Source organism: Podarcis cretensis (assembly GCF_951804945.1).
Source record: "Podarcis cretensis genome assembly, chromosome: 1".
In the NCBI taxonomy this organism is placed as follows: domain Eukaryota; kingdom Metazoa; phylum Chordata; class Lepidosauria; order Squamata; family Lacertidae; genus Podarcis; species Podarcis cretensis.
The window spans coordinates 127,605,748-127,624,083 of NC_137170.1; the positions used below are offsets into that span (position 1 = coordinate 127,605,748).

Sequence of the window (18,336 nt, forward strand, 5' to 3'; positions counted from 1 at the left end):
TCATGGAAACGGACAGGGGCTGCTCAAGCTTGGCAGCTGCATAAAGAAGAACCGTAAAGTCAGAAAGAATCTATTTTCACATTCAGCCCTGTGCTAAATAAGTATTTAAATCATGCAGCAGGCATTTATGAGGCAGATTGCTATCGAGAGAACTGACAGCAGGGCACGAAGGCAGAAAGCTCTGCAAAGGAAACAAGGGAGTCGCAGAGATTGCCTCAGCAGGCCTCAAATAGGATTTTTATTTATTGATGGCTTCAGATTCTGTGCCGGGGGGGGGGGGCAGGGGCGAAAGGGTGACTTTCTAGGAAAATGCGAACGCTTTATATGGAAAACAGCAAAAGTTTATTGAAGCAAGGGCACGGCAAAAAATTCACCGTTAAGTTGTAGAGTGGATGGATATTCTTTGGGAAAGGGATTGCGATTATTTTTCCCTAAGGGTGCATACGGACAGTACATTCTCACAGATGTGGAAATATTTCTGTCTGCTTTGTTTTGTGCATCATGCGCATGGGCTTATTTTTTATTTCCTATTGCTGGGAGAAAGGTTTTTGTCCATTTTTACTCCTTGGAAAGGGTGTTTGTTTGTTTGTTTGTTTGTTTGTTTGTTTTTTGAGGAGGTACCTAATAAAAATCCCAAACACAGCTCAATTGGTGCTACTGTGGAAAAAATATGGTACGTTTTTACTGTTACTGTCCTTGTCATATTTATATGCCTGTGACACCATATTAACTGATGGGCGAGCGGACAATTCCCTCTTATGCTTGAGCAGTTTTGGAACTATTTTTGGAAAAGTTGTAAACTGATTTTTTATTTTATTTTTTTAAGTTTAGTAGAAGACTAGTGCCGATCGAAAGGTCGGCGGTTCGAATCCCTGCGGCGGGGTGCGCTCCCGCTGCTCGGTCCCAGCGCCTGCCAACCTAGCAGTTCGAAAGCACCTCTGGGTGCAAGTAGATAAATAGGGACCGCTTACCAGCGGGAAGGTAAACGGCGTTTCCGTGTGCGGCTCTGGCTCGGGCTCTGGCCAGAGCAGCGATGTCACGCTGGCCACGTGACCCGGAAGTGTCTCCGGACAGCGCTGGCCCCTGGCCTCTTGAGTGAGATGGGCGCACAACCCCAGAGTCTGTCAAGACTGGCCCGTACGGGCAGGGGTACCTTTACTTTTACCTTTAGTGTTTCCTCAGTGATCGGGGTGGGGGCGAGGGCAGTAAAAGGCTACACCCAAGCACAATAATAATCATACTACTGTTACCATCTCTATAAAGAATATAGTAGTACAGTTGTACAACATATGTTTTGCATCCCAAAAAAGACTCCTGTTTGTAAACCGCTTTGAGGTGGGGTTTTTTTGTGTGTTTTTTACAATCAAGTGATGTATAGATTTTATGAAATAAATAAACACATCCTGGAGAGCCACTGTCAATCAGTGTAGACACTATTCAGTTAGATGAACCAAAAGCCTGTGTCAGTATAAGGCAGCTTATATGCTTCTGAGTCACCTATGGACTCGTCCACACTTTTGCTTGCCCGGCCACTTTCCCACAGGGAAACCTTAAATGGCTTAAAAGCCTTCAATAGCTCAGGATACCTGGACCACATCTCCTCATATAAACCATCTTAATCTGAAGCCCTTCTTTGTGTGCCTCCTCGTCCACATGTGGCCCAGAGGGTGACAACATGGCCTTCTCTGTGGTGGCTCCCCGTTTGTGGAATGCTCTCCCCAGGGAGATTAGAATGGCACCTGCATTACATATATTTCAGGCGCCAGGCGAAGGCATTCCTCTTCAACTAGGCCTTTGGCGGATTAATATTCCACAGCCTTTTAAATGGCTCTGTAGGAAGGGCGGGGGAGGTTATTATTTGGCTGCTTGGCTTTACTTATTTACTCGTCTTTATCCTGTATTTTATTCTGTGAACCGCCCTGAGATATTATGGATGAAGGACGGTACATAAATCTAATAAATAACAATAACAATGACAAACCTAAAAGGTGGTTAGAAATTATCATATGTGTAAACTGCTAAAGATGAAGTAAAATGAAAATCAGATAGGTGGGACTTGGGGAAGCCCACTTAACAATGTTTAGAAAAATAAGGATATGACAAGAATTTGTTTGTCTTTTCTGTTTGTGTTTTTTATTTGTTATAAAATGAATTTAAAAAAATGGGGGGGGGGGGATAACAAACCTGCTCTTTACCACTGAATCAGAGCAAACATCAATAGTGTAGAGCAGTTTTTCCCAACCTTGGGCCTCCAGATGTTTTTGGCCTACAACTCCCATCATCCCTAGCTAGCAAGACCAGTGGTCAGGGATGATGGGAATTGTAGTTCAAAAGCAGCTGGAGGCCCAAGGTTGGGAAACACTGGTGTAGAGTGATGTTTGTTGCGATTCAGCATTCGAGTGGGTCTCCCTGGGGAAAGTATGGACGATCCCTAAGAGATATGGAGAGGTGCAATCCTAAACCATGTTTCTAATACTCTTGCACTACTCTCCTAAATTTGGAGGTGCAGCTGCCCAGTTACTCTCTGCCAGTGCGGTTCGCTCTAGTATTGGTGGTCTTAAAATTAAGCAGACAGCTGGGCTGCTAAAAATGCAAGGACAAGGAGTGAGAGTGGCTTATGCCTCCCTCAGCGCAGCAGCTTTAAAAAGGAACAGTCAAATCACAGAGGTGGCCTCTTCAGAGAAAGGCAAGCTGCCATTGTACCTCAGATTAAACAAAGAACTTCTATCCATGCTTAGGAAGCTGGAACGTCAATGATTCATGCTGACAAGTTTCTAACCATACACTGAACAACACGTGGGGCGTTTTAAACGACACGTTTTTCCCCCAGAGGGAAGAGAAGCTCCGTTTTCGTAACGCAGAGGTTGTTCCCGCATTACAAAATGGCCTACTTCCCCAACGTTTTCGCCACCGGAAAATGTAGAACATCCGTGGCCTAGTCACCAGGAAGGAGAGGCCGCTGCCTGTGCAAAGGTTTCGGGTGTGGAGCTGGATGAAACCATGTGTGATCACATTTGCGTGGCACCAACTTTCTGGATGCGAAGCCAGTAGCGTGGCTTCGTAAGCGTGGCTTATGGTTTTTGAAAGGGCTGTCAGAAATAAAAGCCCGAATGGCAGTTCACGATGCCATTTCCACACCAGTTACTGAACCTTTACGTTCAGAAGCAGGGGCTGTCCTACAGCAGCATTTGAACCTGCCTCAACTAACATCATCATAATATTTATTTATTTATTTATTCATTCATTCATTCATACATACATACCCCGCCCATCTGGCTGAGTTTCCCCAGCCACTCTGGGCGGCTTCCAATCAAGTGTTAAAAACAATACAGCATTAAATATTAAAAACTTCCCTAAACAGGGCTGCCTTCAGATGTCTTTTAAAGATAGGATAGCTGCTTATTTCCTTCACATCTGAAGGGAGGGCGCTCCACAGGGCGGGCGCCACTACCGAGAAGGCCTTCTGTTTGGTTTCCTGTAACCTCACTTCTCGCAATGAGGGAACTGCTAGAAGGCCCTCGGCGCTGGACTTCAGTGTCCGGGCTGAAAGATGGAGGTGGAGACGCTCCTTCAGGTATACAGGACCGAGGCCGTTTAGGGCTTTAAAGGTCAGCACCAACACTTTGAATTGTGCTTGGAAACGTACTGGGAGCCAATGCAGATCTCTCAGGACCAGTGTTATGTGGTCCCGGCGGCAGCTCCCAGTCACCAGTCTAGCTGCCACATTCTGGATTAATTGCAGTTTCCGGGTCACCTTCAAAGGTAGCCCCACGCAGAGCGCATTGCTCTCTTCTCCATTCCATTTAAATTTGCAGTGATTATGATGATCCAGGAGCGTGGAGTCTTGCTGTTTGCCAACCTTTGCAGCCAAGTGCAAAAAGCAGGAAACAAAACTAAGATTCAAGATCTATTTAGATTGGCAAGAAGGGTTCGGTTGTTTTAGTAATTTTGAGGAGGAGGAGCAGTACATTTTGGGGGGGGGGCTGAAAATGGTGGGGCAACTGACGCTGCAGGCCGAGATGTGGGGAGTCAACACATGAAGACACCAATAGTGCTAATGCTAATAAAGGAATTTTGTCAGATGTGGTAGAAAGGTGGGATATTGGCTTGGGATAGTTGGGGCATTTTTAATAAAATTTAACCAAGTCACTGCTTCTATTACTGGCCTCCACTCACACATCAAAACTGATGGCGATGGATTTGGTTCCCACCCACTGCATTTGAGCTTAAGACTTGATATATGCAGTCAGAGACATTAAAACTGGTACAACGCAAGGTTTCTATATCCTTTTAGCCAACTTCATCTATAAATAATATTAATATTATATAAATAATATGGATTATAATATTTCTGAGCTCTTACACATCCATAAGATAATAATAAAAATTGTATTACATCCAAATTAGAAATCTAAAATATTAGCTTTTAAAAAAAAAAGGCAGCAAGGGAAAACCAATTTCCTAATCTTACAATGCACCGAAGTTTTATCATTCACTCTGAAAATACAAGAGCAACATGATCCTATACTTGTCTGCTGAGAGTTGTTAGGTATTAAAGGTAAAGGTAAAGGTAAAGGTACCCCTGCCCGTACGGGCCAGTCTTGACAGACTCTGGGGTTGTGCGCCCATCTCACTTAAGAGGCCAGGGGCCAGCGCTGTCCGGAGACACTTCCGGGTCACGTGGCCAGCGTGACATCGCTGCTCTGGCGAGCCAGAGCCGCACACGGAAACGCCATTTACCTTCCCGCTGGTAAGCGGTCCCTATTTATCTACTTGCACCCGGAGGTGCTTTCGAACTGCTAGGTTGGCAGGCGCTGGGACCGAGCAGCGGGAGCGCACCCCGCCGCAGGGATTCGAACCGCCGACCTTTCGATCGGCAAGCCGTAGGCGCTGAGGCTTTAACCCACAGCGCCACCTGCGTCCCTTAGGTATTAGGAGACCCCTAACTCCCCTCACAGAGCTGCGATTCCCAGAGTTCTCTTTGGAGAAGGACTGATTATTAAGCCACTCTGATAATTATAGCTCTGTGAGGGGAACAGGGGTCTCCTAAGAACTCTCAGCACCCTGAAGAAACTACAATGCCCAGAATTCTTTGGGGGGGGGAGCCATGACTGTTTCAAGTGGTATGATACTGCTTTAGATATGAAGTACAGGTGGGGCCTAAATCCAGTGAGATTTACTTCCAGATTATGTGGATGCAGAATTGAAATCTAAGCCTTGGATCCCAAGTTGCTGTTCCATTGCAGGTTTCCAATGGCAGGGAAGCGGGGGTAGCAATTTTTTTTCCAATTTCTCCTCCTTGCAGCATGCCACCACGCTCTTGGAGCAGGGTCTTCTAGCCCTATGGAGCAGATTTTCAGGCTACTGCAGGGTGAAGTCTTGAAAATTGCTCCCCACTTCCACCACCAGGAACATACCATAGACAAAAGTTCCTAATTCCCTATGGCCATCAGGGAAGAAAAAAGCATACATTGTGCTTCAAACACAAGCAGATGATAGGAATTCACATGCATGCACATAGGTATGGGTTTGCACACATAAGCACATGCAGCTAGCACCACAAACATGAAACAGGAAATGAGGCCTTTAAATTTTAGTAACATGAGCACACAACGCTAACCAAAAGAAGGACCCATAAGCAGCTCACTTGCAACGTTAACTGAGCTTTGCATTTTCTTCCTCATTTGCTTACCTGATGACAGCAACTTCCTACAGCAGTCGGCATGGGCGTTTAGTGCTGCCAAGTGTAAGGGGAACATTCTGTGGACGCCGCATCTGAAAAACACAAAGGAACCTCTGTGCAAACCCTTTCAGAAAGAAATCAGGTGGAGCCATCTCAAAAGTTGTTGTTTTTTTAATCTACTCAAGAGGGAAGTTATTTACCGTATTTTTTGATCTATAAGACTCACTTTTTCCCTCCTAAAAAGTAAGGGGGAATGTGTGTACGTCTTATGGAGCGAATGCAGGCTGTGCAGCTATCCCAGAAGCCAGAACAGCAAGAGGGATTGCTGCTTTCACTGCACAGCAATCCCTCTTGCTGTTCTGGCTTCTGAGATTCAGATTTTTTTTTCTTGTTTTCCTCCTCCAAAAACTAGGTGCGTCTTGTGGTCTGGTGCGTCTTATAGAGCGAAAAATACGGTAAGTGTTGGCTGTCATCTCAGGGAAACCTAGGCAAATTCAACAGTCAGGGAGTAGTATTCAACTACCCGTATTTTTCGCTCTATAAGACGCACCAGACCACAAGACGCACCTAGTTTTTGGAGGAAGAAAACAAGAAAAAAAATATTTTGAATCCCAGAAGCCAGAATAGCAAGAGGGATCGCTGCGCAGTGAAAGCAGCAATCCCTCTTGCTGTTCTGGCTTCTGGGATAGCTGTGCAGCCTGCATTTGCTCCATAGAATGCACACACATTTCCCCTTACTTTTTAGGAGGGAAAAAGTGAGTCTTATAGAGCAAAAAATACGGTAAATAGTTGTGCCAGAACTAAAACAACTGGAATTTGTCCCTCTCCTCTCCCCAGACATGCCCCCCTATTGTCCTCGAATCTGCTCTGGAGAGTCAGGGGAATCCCCAGAAGAAATTTAGGGGGTGAACTGGAGGAGGAGAGGGGGGAGACTATTCTAATATACAATCTGGAATCCTTGCCCGACAGAATGATCTGCTTAATGCTAGGTTGAATGCAGCAAACAAGCACCGTGAGTTTCCTAATGGTGCCTTATTCGGCTCTGAGTTTAATAGACCACTTTCATGCTAACGCAACTCCTAGCAAGAAGTCTGCCATATCAAACACTTTGAAATCTCTGTGACACACAAATATGAGGCCAGACAGGCTGGCAAAACCATTGCAATAATCTGCAGAGCTCTTCCATATGTTGCAAAAAATAAATAAATGGTCCAACGCAGCTTTTGTCCTCTGATCGACCAGCTATTGCATAATTTCTGTCTACAGCCTAAAAATATTCCCATCTGAATATAAACCGGTCTTTCTCCTGCAATGCGCTCCCTCTGCTACACCAAGGATAAGCTGATGACCCAGCTGTCCGCGTCTTGATTTTATCCCATATCCCTTTATAACACATAACTATCTTAATTAATGACCTTCTGCTTTGTTTTCTGCTCATTCCACAGCAAAATCCCTACTGCTCGACATCTACTTAGAAGATCACAATAGGATCTTGACAAATGGGTGTCTCAGAATTTCATTCTAGATCCCTGGCAACTAATTTCCTTCTATAATGGCTGTCTTCCCAATACTTCCAAGCCGGCTTTTCACTTCACTGGGCATTTCAGCCACTGACAGAGGTGTTTTATTTGATCAACCTACAGGTCACTGAAGCGTGTAATAGAAATTTTGAGCAGATAACCCAGATTGCTCAACCTAGTTTTCATTTCATGCTGGCGTTCTTCTCTCCATTTTTTTTTTTTTTTAACCTTAAACACTTAGAAAAGGAGTAGATTGAAATTTATAAAGGAAGAAGCCAAAAAGGTTGCAGTTCTCAAAATGGTCATCTCCCGACCAACCTCGCCTCTAAATCTATATAGAGCAACGATCTAAACACTATATAATTTTCCGTTTTCCACTGCAAATAGAAGCATAAAAAGTTCTTAAACTGTGCGATCCAAAAGACAGCGACATAACTAAATTAGCTTTGCAAATGTTATATACAGTATAATCCATGGGTAGGCAAACTAAGGCCGGGGGCCGGATCCGGCCCAATCGCCTTCTAAATCTGACCCGTGGACAGTCGGGAATCAGCATGTTTTTACATGAGTAGAATGTGTCCTTTTATTTAAAATGCATCTCTGAGTTATTTGTGGGGCCTAGGAATTTGTTATTTTTTATTTATTTTTCTAAAATAAATATGGCCCCCCACAAGGTCTGAGGTTACAGTGGACTGGCTCCCTGCTGAAAAAGTTTGCTGACCCCTGATATAATCCAACCAAAGTTAAACACCCATTTTAATTCACAGTGGTTTCAGTAAAGATAGTTAAGCATATGCTATTCTGTACCTTCTGTGGTTTTATCGACATTTATTTGGTATCAGCCAGGAATTAGGTATCTTAAAAAACAAGAATTTGCAACTGCGGAATCCATATGGTTACATGTTGAATGAGGACTTATGTGCTAGCACAGGGGTCAGCAACCTTTTTCAGCCATGGGTCGGTCCACTGTCCCTCAGACCATGTGGGGGGCCGGACTATATATTTTTGTGGGGGGGGGGGAATGAACGAATTCCTATGCCTCACAAATAACCCAGAGATGCATTTTAAATAAAAGCACACATTCTACTTGTGTCAAAACACCAGGCAGGCCCCACAAATAACCTAGAGATGCATTTTAAATAAAAAGACACATTCTACTCATGTAAAAACACGCTGATTCCCGCACCGCCCACGGGCCGGATTGAGAAGGCGATTGGGCCGCATCTGGCCCCCGGGCCTTAGGTTGCCTACCCATGCTCTAGAGAGATTAGTAAAACCAAAAATCTAGTATTTTCCAATGAATTATTGGTAAACATAGATCCTATATTCTAGGGCAGGGGTCAGCAAACTTTTTCAGCAGGGAGCCGGTCCACTGTCCCTCAGACCATGTGGGGGGGGGGGCCCAGACTATATTGGGGTGGGGAATGAATTCCTATGCCCCACAAATAACCCACAGATGCATTTTAAATAAAAGCACACATTCTACTCATATAAAAACACGCTGACTCCCGCACCATCCACAGGCCGGATTGAGAAGGCGATTGGGCCGCATCTGGCCCCCGGGCCTTAGGTTGCCTACCCCTGTGCTAGCATATTCACAACAAACCTTATACAGTCAGTCATTGCTAAACCATCCAAAAAGCAACGTACCTGGCAGCATCAGCTCCACTGGTTATTAGGGTGTTAATCAAAAGCTCATGTCCATATCTTGCAGCCACGTGGAGAGGGGTGTTGCCATCCTTATCAACACAGTCAATTTCACCTCCTGGAAATGACATTTTTAACGCAGAAATAACACGTAAGGATCAAGTGCAATTCAGCTACCAAAGATTTCACCTTACTCACTAGGAATATAGGTCACTCATCAACACCTGCCTGAAGAGATGATGCAAGTTATTTTAAGTCTTCTCACTAGTCACAATATAAACTATTTCAGGGGCAGGGTAAGCTAGGCATTAGCCACGCACTCACTGTGTTCCTACAGCAGAAATAATGAGTGAGTGTGTGATGTTCTATTATACAGACACACCAGAAAATTATTGCCATGCAATTGTGAAAGTTTACTTAATAATTCCCCTCTCACTCATATAAATAGGGCAAATATATCCGTTCAACTTCAGAGCATTTAATAATCTCTTTCGATAGAAAGCTAACATACTTTTAATGATATATGCTAAGTTTTGAATGCACTTAGCAAGTTCACCTCTAGCTCTGTCTTGCAACTTTCTAGGTAAGATTTCTTCTTTTGTGGAAGTTATTTAGCTCTCTCTCTCTCTCTCTCTCTCTCTGTGTGTGTGTGTGTGTGTGTGTGTGTGTGTGTATCACATTTCTACCAAATAGGCTGAGATATTTTATTCACGTTGCTTCTCCAGTAAGTGTCAATACATTGGTAACACATCTTATGGTACATTATAATTCATCACCATCATCATCATCATCAACAACAACAACATGTTCTACTCATCAGTAAAGGATGCTATAAAATTTCTTTTTCAGATTTAGGCAAAATGAATATCTAAGTTTTTTGTCTTAAATTTTCTTTGGCAGAAAATATTTTTTGAGGGCAGAACTAGGTATGATGGCTTTAATCTAAACCCCCAATCTACCATGGAGGGCACAAAGTTAGGGGAGGCTGACCTACAATGTCCATATATACATCATAAAACTCATTCTTTATCATGCCCCTCGGCAGCTTTGTCAGACGACGAACTGACAAAATTAGAAAGAACCACCTCTGTCATCTGGTTTATCTATGGCCAAGCCTGCATACAACTAAACCATCAGGCAATAACACTTCCATACCTGGGTGTACTATCTTGTTAAACTGACTCCGATTGGCCTGTACTGACTGTATTGATTCACAACTGTTAAGAGGAAGTGGCAAGATAAAGCAAAGCAGCAGGTAGAAGACTGCTAGAATTACTCAACTGGGAAGGGCTTATGCTCTGTATTAGAAAATAAGACTGCATGTCATCGCCTACGAATGGAAAGCATTCCACAGTCTGCTGCTGATAAATGGTCACAACAACACAATCCAATATACAATCATTCTACTAATCTGTGGGATGCCCTACCTGAACAAGATATAATAATAATAATAATAATAATAATAATAATAATAATAATAATTTATTATTTATACCCCGCCCATCTGGCTGGGTTTCCCCAGCCACTCTGGGCGGCTTCCAACAAAACACTAAAATACAATAACCTATTAAACATTAAAAGCTTCTCTAAACAGGGCTGCTTTCAGATGTCTTCTAAAAGTTTGGTAGTTATTTTTCTCTTTGACATCTGGTGGGAGGGCGTTCCACAGGGCGGGTGCCACTACCAAGAAGGCCCTCTGCCTGGTTCCCTGTAACTTGGCTTCTTGCGAGGGAACCTCCAGAAGGCCCTTGGCACTGGACCTCAGTGTCCGGGTAGAAAGATAGGGAGCCACCAGCTCTTTCTTAATTCAGGAAGGAAGTCAAAACTTGGTTGCTCAGTAGGGTTTTTAGGGTGATCTTATATATGCCTACTCAGAATTATGCCCCATTGAATTCAATTCCCAGGGTTGCTTTTGTAATGGGTTACTTTTGTAATGTGATGATTTAGCTGCTTTGAGTTTTGAATTGTAACAGGCTTGTCTGAAAAACTTAAAAGCTGAAGATCATTCAATCTTATCTGCAGCTTCTGCTGTGTCTTTTGGCTGATCTGATTTGAACTGGGAGGGAGTTGTACACCGATCTGAAAACTTTTGCAGAAAAGAAACTTATAAATAAATTCAAATTAATTGAAACTCAATGAACCCCCCCCCCCAATTAATGCTTTATTTGGATCAGGAAGAAAACAGGAAGAACCTTCTTACCATTCTGAATGAGAGTTTGAGACCGCGTAAACCTCCCATGCACGGCTGTCATGTGCAGCGGACTCTTCCCATCTTTACTCTGTCAAAAACAAAACAAAATGCCCCAAACTGACCGCTGCCATTTGACCACAATTCAGTTTAATCAGAAGCACGGGGTTGCAAGGTGTCCCGAAATGTTACGAGTTGTTAGTAAATCCAGCCATTCATCTTTGACCACCTAAAACAGGCTTCCTCAAACTCGGCCCTCCAGATGTTTTGAGACTACAACTCCCATCATCCCTGACCACTGGTCCTGCTAGCTAGGGATCATGGGAGTTGTAGGCCAAAAACATATGGAGGGCCGAGGTTGAGGAAACCTGAAATCTATCAGTTTTGAAGTGAAAAAGAGCCACCCAAAAGTAAGGTAGTGGTTTCATTCAGAGGTCTCCCTAGGTGTGCAGAAAACACATAAGTTTGTGTTTTATTTGATTTGTAAATTAAAGGCACCAGCCAAATGGTATTGTATGCTTCCCGGACCTACAGAACGTTGAGGGCGCAGAGATATTTCCTGGAAAGAGCCCTCACCTTTGCTGTGAGGGAGAATACCGCAGCTACGATAAAATCCTGGATTTCTCCATTGTTTTCTACAGGCTGCTCTCACTTCTACCCAAAAGGGATAAAAAGAATCACAGGCTGGGCAAACTACGTGAATCTATCAGCTACAACTGAATCCTGGAAAGACAGAGGGGCTGTGGGTGGGTGGTTCTCAAGTCTGGATAATTGGTCAATTCCCTACTTTAGTTAAGGTCGTATTCCCCCTGAAGGAGGAGGTTCCTAATCCCCCCTCTTTCCCTACAGACCCCTGTGACCTCAGTAGCTAGGAGTGCCTTTCCCCAGCTTTGGCCAGAAAGAAAACTACGTCTGTTTCTGGACCGGGATGACCTCGCCACAGTCATCCACGCGGTGGCAACCTTCAGGCCAATTACTGCAACGTGATCTAAGTGGGGTTGCCCTTGAGGTTAGTCCATAAGCTGCAACTGGTACAAAATGCAGGGGCTCAACTGCTCACCGGAGCAGAATATTGCCAACATGTCACCCCACTGTTGAAAGAATTGCATAGGCTGCTAATGAACCACCGGGCTAAGCACAAAGTGCTGGTTTTGGCGTATTTACGGATACAAGTGAGGTGTAGCAGATGGGAAGCATGGAGAAAGGGGACAGTCTGTGCATGAGAAAAACAGGCCGTTTCAGACATGAACTGCCCCAGTGGCGTGGATGGGATACCATGGACGTAAAAACATAAAATGCAAAGAGGTGTGGATGATGGTGTGACTAAGCCTCTCCTCCTCCCGGAGGGGAGGGGTTGTGATCGGGAGCCTTTTCCCGTGCTTCGCAGGGGGCGTATCAGCCCCCTGCCCGTCATCTATGCTGTCGCACCCTGTCCCTGGCTAGTCCTCCAATCGGCTAGGAGCTCAGGGGCGGGGTTTAGCCGCCTAAATGCCGCCGTGGCTGCGGCAGCTTTTTCCCTCATTGTGCTGCCAGTTTCTTTCAGGTCACCCACCCTCCCTTTAGTTTAGTTCTTTGCGATTGACTTTGCTATGGACCTTTGGTCGGTTGCCTTGGTTGTCCAAGGGGCCTGGTAGGAATTTTTCCCCAATTGACAAATTGGCACCGGCCTCTTGGTTTGTTCGCCTACCTCGTAGCAACTCGTCAGAGCTTTACGGTATTTGGCAGTTAGGCATTTGAATCTGTGGTTGGTGTATGGAAGGGCAGGGTGTGGCCATCGCCTACCCCTTCCTTATGGGTATTCCATTAAAGGAATCCGGCGGTCGTGGATCCTGTCCGATGCCCTACTGTGGCTGGGGGCCATGGCACGACCGCTGGTGACATCAGGGGAGAGCTTACAGTTGTATTTGCATCAGCAGGCTCCCCCAACTGGTGGATAACCCCTGGAAGACTCGCCCCTCCCTGAGGGGGCGGAGTCAACGCTGGTGTTCTTCCAATGCCTAAGCCCATACCTCTCACATACTGTAATCAATAAAGTTGTGGCCTTTTCTAGCCCATTAACCTTTAAACCTGTGTCCGTGTGTCTTTCTTATCCACAAGCGTGGGGGGAAGGTCCTCGAATCGCAATCCCATATTCTGTTAAAAGTGGAATGAGAAGGAAATGCAATGTGTGGAAGCATCCCAGGAGGTAGCCAACAGTTGCCTCTGGGCTTCTGCTTCCATTTTCACCCAGTGTGCCGAGATCAAGTTCAGGCAATTAAAACTAAAGGTGTAAAATCTATTGTTTTACCTGAATGTTAACATCTGCTCCATTATTCACTAACAATTCCAGACAAAGAGCTCCATGTGTAGAAGCAGCAGCAAAATGCAGAGGAGTGAATCCACTGTTATTAGGTTGGTTGACATTAGCTCCATAGTCAATCAGCTCGTTAGCCACAGAATCCTGCCCGTTATAACAAGCAATATGAAGAGCAGTATTTCCGTAGACGTTCATTTCATCAATCTGCAACAAAACAAGGCCAGTTTAATTAAATTACAGACATCAGCTCCCTGGCCTTGCCTAACCCACCGCTGACTGCATGTTGACATAGCAAGAGAGTTCCAGGACATGATTTTTTACTGTATGTGAGAGATTTCATTGACAAAAATACTCCAGTAAATAGCAATTAATTAGGTATGTAGTTCCCTTTAGACAAGAGAGAGAGAGAGAGAGAGAGAGAGAGAGAGAGTTAGTTCCCCGTGGAAAATAATAAATAAATCAATGTAGCTATGAACTAGAAAGCTTTTAACTAGACCCATAAATAGGGGGTGGGGGAGGAGGTTTTTTTCCCCTTCAAAAATTATGTGAAATGACAGTGAAGAATAACAAGCCATAAGTCTTGGGAAAGGAGTACAACAAGGCTGTATATTGTCTCCCTGGTTATTTAACTTATATGCAGAATTCATCATGCGAAAGGCTGAGCTGGATGAATCCCTAGCTGGAATTAAGATTGCTGGAAGAAATATCAACAACCTCAGATATGCAGATGACAACAACCTTGATGGCAGAAAGTGAGGAGGAATTAAATAACCTTTTATTGAGGGTGAAAGAGGAGAGCGCAAAATATGGTCTGAAACTCAACATCAAAAAAACGAAGATCATGGCCACTGGTCCCATCACCTCCTGGCAAATAGAAGGAGAAGAAATGGAGGCAGTGAGAGATTTTACTTTCTTGGGCTCCACGGCTCTCACTGCAGATGGTGACAGCAGCCACGAAATTAAGAGACGCCTGCTTCTTGGGAGGAAAGCAATGACCAACCTAGACAGCACCTTAAAAAGTAGAGACAACACCTTGCCAACAAAGGTCCGTATAGTAAAAGCTATGGTTTTCCCAGTAGCGATGTATGGAAGTGAGAGCTGGACCATAAAGAAGGCTGATCGCTGAAGAATTGATGCTTTTGAATTATGGTGCTGGAGGAGACTCTTGAGAGTCCCATGGACTGCAAGAAGATCAAACCTATCCATTCTGAAGGAAATCAGCCCTGAGTGCTCACTGGAAGGACAGATCGTGAAGCTGAGGCTCCAATACTTTGGCCACCTCATGAGAAGAGAAGACTCCCTGGAAAAGACCCTGATGTTGGGAAAGATGGAGGGCACAAGGAGAAGGGGACGACAGAGGACGAGATGGTTGGATAGTGTATCCGAAGCTACAAACATGAGTCTGACCAAACTGCGGGAGGCAGTGGAAGACAGAAGTGCCTGGCGTGCTCTGGTCCATGGGGTCACGAAGAGTCGGACATGACTAAACGACTAAACAACAACAAGTCTTGAAAATTTTCTAAGTGGAAGAAAGCATTATTTCAAGAAAATCAGAAACCAACACTAGGAAATATCAAAATCACACTACGAAATAAATGTGATAATTGTAAAGAACTTACTTTGCTAGGGGTGTCAACTCCCATTGTTCTAGTTTATTTCCAAATGAGACAATTGAACTTTAATGCCCCTAACAAGGAAATATTTGTTCTGAAACCTCTCCCTCTCTTTTTATTCGAACCTTTTATTTCATGATGCAACTTTTTAAACAAAATCCATTGTGTTGCTTATCTTTTTTGATGGAACGTGTGTCTTCAATGTTTTGATGGAAATCATCAAGGAGAATCTTTAGACTGCCTGATCTTTTCTGGCCTTCAATATAAATTTTGAAGAAAAATAATTAGAAAAAAGAGGTTTCCCTGTCCTCACACTTCATCTAGGTAAAAGAACTCTAGCTCATTGCTGAATAGATTATCTACTTGGTCAGATGAGGGAATGACACTCCAAAATATGGAAAAAGTCTGCCCATCAACATGGAAGTTATTACCCTCATTTTCCAGAAGTACAACTGGTATATATAATAGGTTTCAGAGGTACCTCCCCCTATGTATTCACCCACACTCTGAATTCCAATTTTTATTTCAAGCCTGGTGGAGAAAGGAAGGCAAGATAATCACACCTAAACCTGTCACTCTCAACTGCTATGGTATATTAGCATCATGGGCAAGAAATATGAGAAAACCAATAACCCAGGTGACAAAATGGGTTCCTCCATAAACCTTACCAATGAGAGAATAAATTTTAAAAAGGCAGTGAGAATCTAATTTCATAGCAGGATGAAAATTCCAACGGGAAGGAATTATGTCGATTAAAATCAGAGTGTGCCCTGTGTTCACTAGCTGTTAAAAAAATATTATTAATTGCTTCTTACCTCCACACCAAGATTGAGAAAGTGTTTCACCACAGTGATCTGTCCATTCGACGCAGCAGCATGAAGTGGAGTGTAACCCTTCTTATCTTTACATGTCACCTCCGCACCGTGACTGATCAGCAATGCAACAACTTCCAAGTGGCCTTGGAAAAGAGAAATGGGGAATTACTCGTAAATCAAGTAACTCAAGGTGATCATGTTAGCGTTTCAAGCCCTAAACGACTCAGACCCCCAAACCCAAAATTTCCACCTCCTTCCCTGCACACCCTCTTGGGTGCTAAGATTGGCAGAAGGGGCATACCACCACTTATGTGGTCTACCACCCATTTGATTGAAACAAAAATTCCAGTGGTCCACCACTGCGGTTTTTTTAATTCACAAAGAAGAGATCTCTTAACAATCAAGTTACAACAAACTGGCAGCCTCGTACCCAGCATTACCTGGGAATTCTTAGAAAACAAAAAACCAGTGCAGTTTTGAAAGTTTCAGTCTGCCATCTTGATTTAAAATGGCATCCTGTTATATCCAAACAGACAAAAACTTGCTCCTTGATCTCAGGAACCACCATACAAAATTTGGTTATGATATGTCAAGAGCTGCCCAAATGTATACGGAGCAAACAATCTTCCAACACGCATAGCAGATATAATTGTGATCCTTTGTATACATTCCTGCTTAAAATCTTTCTTTGAAGTTATGTCGTGGCTCTGATCAAGGTCCTCCAATGTAGCAAAATGCAAAAATCTGTAGTTACTAGATAATCCATCAAAAATTGTATTGTGGGTCACTGTTGGACCTTCTCCCTTCTACACAGTCCGGAAGCAAGAAACTTCGAAACGGGGGCAAATGTTTTGAATAAACACACTGTATTTGCCTTGGAGAAATGTCAAACCACATTCTAGTGTGTTCACAGGTTGACTAGGAAGCAAGCTGAATGTATTTCTCATTAACACAGATTGTAGAAGTCATGAAAGGGCAGCAAATTCTTCATTGTTCATTTCTTTCTTATTGTATTTTTACTGCCAGGGAGGGAGGTTTTCTGCCTTAGATGTCAAAATATATTCAGTAGCATTGGGAACTATGGTCCTTTCATGGAGAGAGAGAGAGAGAGAGAGAGAGAGAGAGAGAGAGAGAGAGAGAGATTTGCTTCTCTGTCTAGGGTAGTGAAATACTTTGGCCAACTCTATTAACACAAGATTGGGGTGTGGATGGGGGGGTGTGGGGGTGTGTACACCAGGCATAAAATAATAATCACAGGTGTCATGCCTTGTCTGGAGGGTGAGAGGGGGACACAGACCCATAGAGCAGGTCTATATTACCCAGTTCTTCCATATTCCCTCTGTTTATTTTGCTGACAATCTTTTCTTACTTTTCCCTTTATTCAATGGGCCAGTGACAAGTCAGCATGACAACATTAAAGGTAAAGGTAAAGGTACCCCTGCCCATACGGGCCAGTCTTGACAGACTCTGGGGTTGTGCGCCCATCTCACTCAAGAGGCCAGGGGCCAGCGCTGTCCGGAGACACTTCCGGGTCACGTGGCCAGCGTGACATCGCTGCTCTGGCCAGAGCCAGAGCCGCACACGGAAACGCCGTTTACCTTCCCGCTGGTAAGCGGTCCCTATTTATCTACTTGCACCCGGAGGTGCTTTCGAACTGCTAGGTTGGCAGGCGCTGGGACCGAGCAGCGGGAGCGCACCCCGCCACAGGGATTCGAACCGCCGACCTTTCGATCGGCAAGCCCTAGGCGCTGAGGCTTTAACCCACAGCGCCACCTGCGTCCTAGTATGACAACATTAGGAGGCTCCAAAAATAGTACATTATTAATATCATCTATTGAACCAGCTGCATGAATGGCATCAGTCAAGACAAAGACACTTTTGTAGCCCTCTCTCTTGAACAGTTTTGTCTAAAGGAACTTTTGGTGGAATGAACATGCAGAATCCTAAGCCAAGGAAAAAAGGGGTGCAAAACCAACACGTTTCAAAGAACTAAAACAGGTATTCCTATGAATGAGTATGTGCATATAGAAATATAGAAATAATTTTAAGTAGTCATCTACTGAATTCCACCTTCAGCTTTGCTTCATGTTTCAATGCAACTCAGATTCAAGAACTCATTCATTCAGACAAAGAAACGCTCACAGCTGGTTATCATTAACTGTGTCTTTCTGGTTTCAGCCTCTCCTCAAGTCACATACACAACACAGAACTATCCCAATAATGAGGCTTTTCTTTTCGCATGCAGAAAGTCTATTCACGAAAAGGTCCCCCAAAAGCTTCAAACTTCAATCAAAACACCCTCGCTGTTACCAAATATTCCTAGCAAAATACTTGGATTATTTTTCTAATAACGGCAAGACTGGTAACATATGGCCTTAGCAGTAAAACTGCGAGGGAATGTGCTGAATGCACAGCTGGAAAAGTAAAGATTTCAGAAAAGGATTACTAATGACTTGCTTTTGTTCTGCTAAATTTCACAGTGCACAGATATAGAGGGTTTTCGTTTTGTTTCTTATTTTATTTATCGACGATGCTCTTGTTAATTACCGCTAACCCTTAAAGGTTGGTTACTGA

General features: G+C 44.0%; 1 protein-coding gene across 10 annotated transcripts in view; it reads right to left on the minus strand.

Annotated features, from left to right (window-relative positions):
• Positions 1–18,336, minus strand: part of ANKRD44 (ankyrin repeat domain 44) — a 150,071-nt gene that overhangs the window by 42,967 nt on the left and 88,768 nt on the right. For all 10 annotated transcript variants that reach the window (XM_079976878.1, XM_079976874.1, XM_079976872.1 and 7 more), the window contains exons 7-11: positions 15,763–15,905; positions 13,326–13,538; positions 11,051–11,129; positions 8,854–8,968; positions 5,693–5,775 (exon numbers count right to left, since the gene is read on the minus strand). In XM_079976878.1, coding sequence (XP_079833004.1) covers positions 5,693–5,775; positions 8,854–8,968; positions 11,051–11,129; positions 13,326–13,538; positions 15,763–15,905 — 633 coding nt within the window. The remainder of the gene's footprint in view (positions 1–5,692; positions 5,776–8,853; positions 8,969–11,050; positions 11,130–13,325; positions 13,539–15,762; positions 15,906–18,336) is intronic.